The sequence below is a fragment of the Vitis vinifera genome, chromosome 5 (genome assembly GCF_030704535.1).
Source record: "Vitis vinifera cultivar Pinot Noir 40024 chromosome 5, ASM3070453v1".
In the NCBI taxonomy this organism is placed as follows: Eukaryota; Viridiplantae; Streptophyta; class Magnoliopsida; order Vitales; family Vitaceae; genus Vitis; species Vitis vinifera.
The window spans coordinates 24,765,109-24,772,593 of record NC_081809.1 but is presented as its reverse complement, the minus strand read 5'-3'; the positions used below and the strand labels follow the sequence as shown (position 1 = coordinate 24,772,593).

The 7,485-nt window shown below is 38.0% G+C and overlaps 1 protein-coding gene across 1 annotated transcript; it reads right to left on the bottom strand.

Moving 5' to 3' along the window:
* Nucleotides 1-2,413: 2,413 nt before the first annotated feature.
* On the bottom strand, nt 2,414-6,495 carry LOC100259295 (probable disease resistance RPP8-like protein 2). Its single transcript, XM_010652354.3, has 3 exons — nt 6,433-6,495; nt 2,928-6,155; nt 2,414-2,791 (listed from the first exon to the last, which is right to left on the bottom strand). The coding sequence occupies exons 1-3, from the start codon at nt 6,480-6,482 to the stop codon at nt 2,785-2,787; spliced, it is 3,285 nt and encodes a 1,094-aa protein (XP_010650656.2). The 5' UTR covers nt 6,483-6,495; the 3' UTR covers nt 2,414-2,784.
* Between the last annotated feature and the right edge of the window lie 990 nt (nt 6,496-7,485).

Sequence of the window (7,485 nt, the reverse complement as noted above, 5' to 3'; positions counted from 1 at the left end):
AAATTATTTGTGAAATATGTGAGGGATGAGAGTTTTTATCCATGAAATTTCATTATCAAAATTTTTATCTCTTGAAGAAGATATAAAAATAAGGAATTTGACATTTTTGTTGTAGGGGTTGGATTGAGAAGGGAGAGAGAACATGAACTGAGAGAGAGAGAGAGAGAGAGAGAGAGAGAGAGAGAGAGAGAGAGAGAGAGAGAGAGAGAGAGAGAGAGAGAGAGAGAGAGAGAGAGAGAGAGAGAGAGAGAGAGAGAGAGAGAGAGAGAGAGAGAGAGAGATGGATTAGGAATGGGAGAGAAACAACATTTTTGAAGGAAATAAAGGAGGATATAAATTTCAAAACTAAATAAATCATTTTTTAAAGAACAAGAGTGTTCAATTTTCAAGCTCATGCAAAACAGAGATCTTTGGGGAATGTAGAACCCAACTTGTACATATCCTCGAGAAAATCAGTTCAGACCATAATTAAGCAGCTATACTTCAGCTGATGTGTTTCTAATCAGCTTGACAATAGAAGATAAGATTGTACATTTGATGCCTTTGGAAAGCTTTGTAGCACTACCACCTAAGGTTGTAAATCCATGTGAAAAAATAATAATAATAATTGAAGGATAAGGCCAATGGACAAGGGGATAGGCCTAGAAAGCTGGAATTTTGACAAAATACTGTCTTTTTTAAATATTCCAATTGAATTTGAAATATTTTTCTGTATTTGAATTTCATTAGTATTTGCTACACTACAATGCTAAGATATTAAAGCGTAATAAAAAGTAAGGTTGGCTAAACAAGGGAATAGATACACCATCACTCAGTCTGTTCTTAACCTATGTTAAAACCCTAATACTAGGCTTTACTGATACTTCATTTGAGATTATACATAAATTTAATAAAATTAGAGGGATATACCATCACTAAGTTTCAATATCATATTAAAAATATGAATTTATTTAAAATTGTTAATTTATTAAGTTGATCGATAATGCATATTTATAAAGGTATTCATTGTAAAACTTGATAGTACAATTTTAGTCAGAGTAATTAATTTAGGATTTAACATGGAACTGTCATTTGAAAAGACCAGATTCAATGTAAAAAATTAACTTGTCTTTTCAAAGTATAAGTTCAATGTAAAAACAAAATGGCTAATAAAATGTATATTTTTATGTTTTCTTTTTTTGCTTTTTTTTTAAAAAAAACCTTTTTTAAAATAATATTTGAAAAAATTCTCATCAGTTGTCATGGGCTTGTAAAATCTTGAAATGTTCACTTATAACAAAAGGAGCCATCAGAAGCCATACATGGGTGAGCAGCTCTCCCCCTCGTCTCAACTGCTTGGCAAGTTGGCATGGAGATTCCATCGACACTGACTTGCAGCATAACACAGCATCTCCACCCACACATCACATATCATATGCCCTTTCTGTTCTGGACTCCATTTCTCATATGTCCCCAGGAGTTGTAGGGACTTAGCAAGCCTACAGGCATCGAATAGCACATGCTTGCTTTTGTCTCCTTTCACTTGCAGAGTTAGAACTTCAGTACTGATGGGTACGTAACCTTTGGCAAGCCTTCTTCCTTCTATGCCCTTGTTGTGCTTAAAAAACTGTATGGCCTTGGCGAATCTGTCCTGAAATCAGATCTGTCCTGTACCAGCAGGAAGCATGAAAGGGCACATGACCAGAAGATACAACATATTGTCTGGCAGCAACTTCCTGGCTTTACATTCAACTGGGTTTGGATTCTGTAAATTGCCCTGTTTCAAATACCCAAACCACAAGCTAAATGTATTAATTAGGTGAAAGCTCTGCTGTTCATTTCCAGAACCCACACTGACCACACCAAAAGAAGAAAAAGAAAAAGCAGATGGACTGTAACAGGTTGAAATTAAGGAAGCAGCACAGAGATAGATATCTTATGTCAGGAAGCATTGGATGGAGGTTGTTAGAGAAACTCTCTGTTCTTCTCCTTCAATAACCAGCAACTTTGGTTTGGAGGTGGATGAATCCCATTTCAAATGGGTGTTGTAACTATTGCTCCATAATTATATTGTACGATCCAATATCCAAATCTGTAGTGGTAGGCTCTTCTAAATTGAAAAAAAGGAAAGGGTGTAAGCTTTGAGATTGTATTTGGACTAAATGGACTAACTATTGGAATGGGCAGAGCATGTAAGCGCCCATGCAAGCCATGGTGGGCTCGGATCTGAGCTTGTGAGCAACAGAGTATTACTTTGATATATTAATATAACGTATTTGAAGACTTTGAACCTAATACACTTACAAAATAAGCTACAGAAAGGTGGAGGATTAATCTTACTCTCCTTCATCCATCTGGGCAAGAAGAGAATAGTTATTTTCTCCCTATGTGCATTCCAGCAGACTGGTTAAATTCTATCCAACAAACATCAACTGAAAGAAAAAAAAAACTCTATTCAATCCAAATACAATCACAAAGCAAAATTCTATAACATTCACACCCACAACACCATTGTGTTCATGGTGCCCTGATTCTACAGTTCACAAACACTAGTTATAGAATCTACTAACAAGTACAATACAGTATGCATTTAAGGTTTGAAAGACAAGAACATAGCATCAATGGTAGAACAGAATAATGAGCAGAAGGGATGGAAACCCAATTAAAAAAAATGAGCTCTATAAATTGTTGCAACTGAGAACGGCCCTCATGAGTATTTGAATATCTGCTCCAACAGCAAAAACATTGAAATGGAAAGCAAAGCCCAACACGAAGAAGTAGACCAGAACCTTCTCGCTTACCTTCTCACACCCTAATCAAACAAAAAAAAAAAAAAAAAGAAAGAAAGAAAACACAATGGCATATCAGGTTGTTTGTTAAACAAAACAATCATCTCATGTTAAAGTAGGTTATGAACCAAATTTCAAGAGATGAAGTAGTGAACTTACTGGTCAGATATAATTTCAATTTTCAAGAGAGTTCTATGTAGCAATTCTGCAGGAAGATTTTTCAGATTTCTGCAGAACCTAATCTCCAAATCTCGGAGAGCTTGCAGTGCTCCTTTCTCTACATTCCATTCCTCCAGTTGCTCTAACTTCCATAGTTTAAGAACTCGAAGCTGAGGAAAGCCTCCTAAAGAGCAAAGCATGTTCTTCCCTAAATAAGATTTGGCAAGCAATTTAAGACTTCTAAGATTGGGAAGCTTATCCAGTGACTGCATTGGATCTTCTACAAGCCCTGACCCTGATAAGGTGAGGTCAATGAGGTTGTATGGGAATTGGGTCATAATGGATGGATTCCTTAACCGTCCTAGCAAGTAAATGTAAGAAAGATTCACAAGGGTTACTAAAGGCTTCAATTCTAGATCCCATGGCTGATTGCTTTCATCAATAGATTTGAGCCTTAAAGACCGGAGTTGGTTCAGTTTTAGAACCCAGTCAACTACTGCCTGCAGTTGCAATGTTATTGCCTCTTGTTTAGATGATATTGTCAATCCCAATTTCCTAATATTGAGTAACCTGTCTAGGCCATCTCTTACGGGAGTCTCCTCATCTACAAGAAGCCCACACAATGTTTGGAGAATTGTAGGAAAATTTGTATCATGTCGAAGCATAAGTTTACTTCGACAACTCTCACTCAAGTGTAAGTGTCGCAATTGTTGTAGCTTCCAGATTGAATTAGGAAGAGTGTTGATGCAAGTATGCTTCATGTCCAGTGTTTGAACATTCTGCAACTTGCTTAAAGATGATGGAAGTATCTCGAGGAATGTAGATCTTAAGCCAAGGTACCTTAATCGAGTTAGTTTGCCAATTGCCTCAGGTAACTTTGGTCTGAATACATTTTCGAGATCAAGCACGAGCAGTACTAGGAAGCAACCGCTAGATATGCTTTGACGAAGAAAGTTTCCCACTTCTTCTCCTGGTTTGCTTTCTTTTCGAGTATCAAAGGACAGAAAAGAAAGTACATCTCCGTAATAAGGTGTCAAAGAAGTACTAGAAGTTGTGTTGTTATTACCATGAATATGGTCAAAGCTGATATCTTCTTTGTCAAGATGATCAACAAGACGACGGATCTTATTGGTGCCTAGGGACAAGTCAGATCTTGTGTTAGTATGAACTCCAAGAAATGTGGCTTGTTGAGCTTTGGATGACCAATATTGTCTTAGGGCTTCGGGCAATCGCACCATTTTAACATTCCCATTAAGCTTCTTCTTTGTCACTTGAACCATTCCCTGGGCTATCAACAAATTCAAACACCTTTCTGCAACATCTTCTGGAGTTTCATTCTCGCCCTCTGGCTGTACCAAGTCCTCTGCAACCCACAATGTTATCAATCTTCTTGCCGGAATATCAAAATCTTGAGGAAATAGAGTGAAATAAAATAGACATCTCCTCATGTACAAGGACAAATCCTTATGGATCTTGTAGAGGGTACTGGGCCAAAGTTGCTGTTGGTCATGATGAAATTGTTGAAGTGCAGTGGACCACTCCTCAAGGGTTGCATCCTTGTGTGAGAGTGCTTCTGCCAATTTTACAATCAGCAGTGGCAGCCCCCCACATCTTTTTGCAATTTCGTCTTTCAGCTTTAGCAATTCTGGGGGTATCCTAAATTTCAAGGCATGGGTAAACAATGCCCAACTCTCCTCATCTGTCCGTAACCGCAGTTGGTGAGGATCACTCTTCATTTTGAGATTTGGAGGTAGGATTGTTTCGCAAGTAGTCAAAATCATTCTACTGCCATTTAATGTATCTGGAAGCACTTCTAGCATGTCGTACAAGAGATGCGAATCATCTAGAACTGTGAGAGACCTGTTATTAATCAAGAAAGCTTTCAGCCGTTGCATCTCGTCATCATAACTCCACACATCTCCCAATTGACTTAGATCGGACTCCATCAATTCTTCCTTGTTACGAAGCTGAAGTCGACAGCCATCTGACCTCCTAAGAGCAATGGGGAAATGATCCAGAACAGCTTTATGGTTAAAGATCAAATTTGCTAGGGTTGTCTTTCCAATGCCTTGCATACCCATAATTGGAATCACTGTGAAACTCTCATCATCTGTAAGCAACCGTGCTATCATTGCATGAACATCATCATCAAAGCTGGCGAGATCAGGTTCTTGCGTTGTTGGCTGTCGTGGGATTCGGGCGGTAGAACCCAAGGTAGACTTTGGGTTCCTACTTTGACCTTGTGGGTTGACTGCTGTTGGCCGGTGGATAGAGAGGTTTTGGATCTTGGCATATATTTTGTCCATCTCCACAGCAAGCTTATCCTGAGATTTGAATTTGCCAAAAGCCAAAAGAAATCCCTTGGAAGGTCCCATCCAACTTCTTTTTGTGTGCTGTTCTGTTCTGTTGATGAAGTCCTCAATGGCTATCACAGCAGACAGGCAAACATGGGACAGCTCCTCCATCCAAACCATTCCACCATCATTTAATTCTACTGATTCTAAGCCTTTGAGAAAACCATTCAGAGACCTGAGTTTGTCTAGTACCCGCATGGCCTTCTTCTTGGTATAGGGATGAATTGCCTCCTGAGTTAGCAGAGCTGATACCTTCTCTTCCACTGGGGAAACAGCCGTGTTTGCCACACTCTGACCATGTATCAAGGAGATGTCTGACCAGACTATTTCTTCAATACTGTAGTTAAAAGGGCAGGCACTATGTGCTTCCATAAAATATGGGAGATGAGGAAGAGCGGGGATCTTAGACATGATCAATTCCAGCTTCATGTGAATTCTTATTAACAAAAGCCACCTCTTCCAGTTTCCTATTCTCCTTTGCTTTGCGGCTGATCTGAGTATAAGGTCATCAATCACATCTTCAAAATCATAGGCAACATCCATTAATTGTTCTGGGACATAACTATATGTTAGCCGAGCGTGCATCAACTCTCTTTGGATCCATTGGACCTCCTCTTCAACTCCAGCGAAAACTGCTGGTTCTTGAATCCTCACAACACTTGGTTTCTCTATGACCCTCGACAAGACTATCTTCACCAAATCTCGTGAGTCATCTACCTCCGCCCGATCTATAGTGTCCCAGTCTGGTGTGTCGTTCATCTTCATCGTAGAGTTTCTATGCCGCATCTCCCTAGCTTCTTCATTTCTACCCTCTGCCATCATCCTCCACGCCTCGTCCCTTTGCTTCCTTGTAGAGTATGCAGCCAGCATTTTCCTGCGGGGAAAGGAACAGAAAGGCATTCACACAAATCTTAATTAAAACATATCTTAATAATTATCTAGACGTGTGGATTTTTCTTTTCAATGCGAACAAGAACATATAAACTAAACCAAGGGAAAAAACAAAGAAGAAAAAACTCAGGCAAAATGTCAATATAATGCTGGAGGATGATGAATAAAACTAAACAACTACCAAAATGATTATTAACGCATAAATATTTAATAAAAGGGGAGATGATATTGCAGACTTGTTAAAATTTCATTGTTCTTACAGGAGGCTGTAGGCGACCATGCCCCCGACGAAACCCAATAGCCATTTCATACTGCCAAGATGAAGCCGGTCGCGAACAGCAAAGGACTGAGTGGAGGCGACCTTAGTAACAAACTCACAATTGCAAGGAAATCTGGGAACTAACAAGTAAAACTAAGTCTTTCCCTGATCATTTTGTCCTTCCTTTTCACTTTAAATACTCATTTTTATTTTTAATTTCCAACCCAATTCATACTCACCACCTTCATCTTCTCTTTCTAAGAACATTCCCCCCTTGACGTCTTTTCTCCTTTCCTCTCTCTATATATGTATTTTCCTCTGAAAGCCAACTTACCGTGACCACCACATATTGACCACCCAATACCATCAGTTTCTTTTTCTTTTTCTTTTTGTCTATGAGAGGCAGTGGACTGCTTCCACCATTTTTCTAAGAGGAACACAGGTAGGCTAGTTCTTTTTGAAAGACTTGTAACACAAGGGAGTCAACTTAAATAAACAAATGTCTCCGATGTCGAAAGGTTTTGTTTCCACATGAGAGAGATAAGGTGGGAAATGGGTAGTGAGTTTCTTGGACATTAAAGAAGCTGGTGCAATATATGTAATCCTCTGTATAAAACTCAACACACCTTGTTGAAGAGGTAAACATTAGATACACGAGTTATGTACAATTATATGGAGCAGTTTTTTTTTCTTTTTTTTAAAAAATATTCCAATTGAAGTTGAAATATTTTTCTATATTTGAATCTCATACTAAAAATATCAGTTTATTTAAAATTGTTAATTTATTAAGTGAATTGATTTAAAATTGTTAATTTATTAGGTGAATTGATGATGTATATAAAGGTATAAGTTAAATTTATGAGTCCTCCTAAGGTTTGATGGTTACTAATTTTTGTTTATTAACAATTAGTTAACATTGACAAGCAATAGATCCTTGATCCTTGCATTGTGTGATTTTTCATGGGTTGACCGGAGGAGAATTGTAGACTTCTAATTTTGTTTTTGTGAATATACATTTTTTTTTATTATTACCATTATTATTTTATTTTTATTT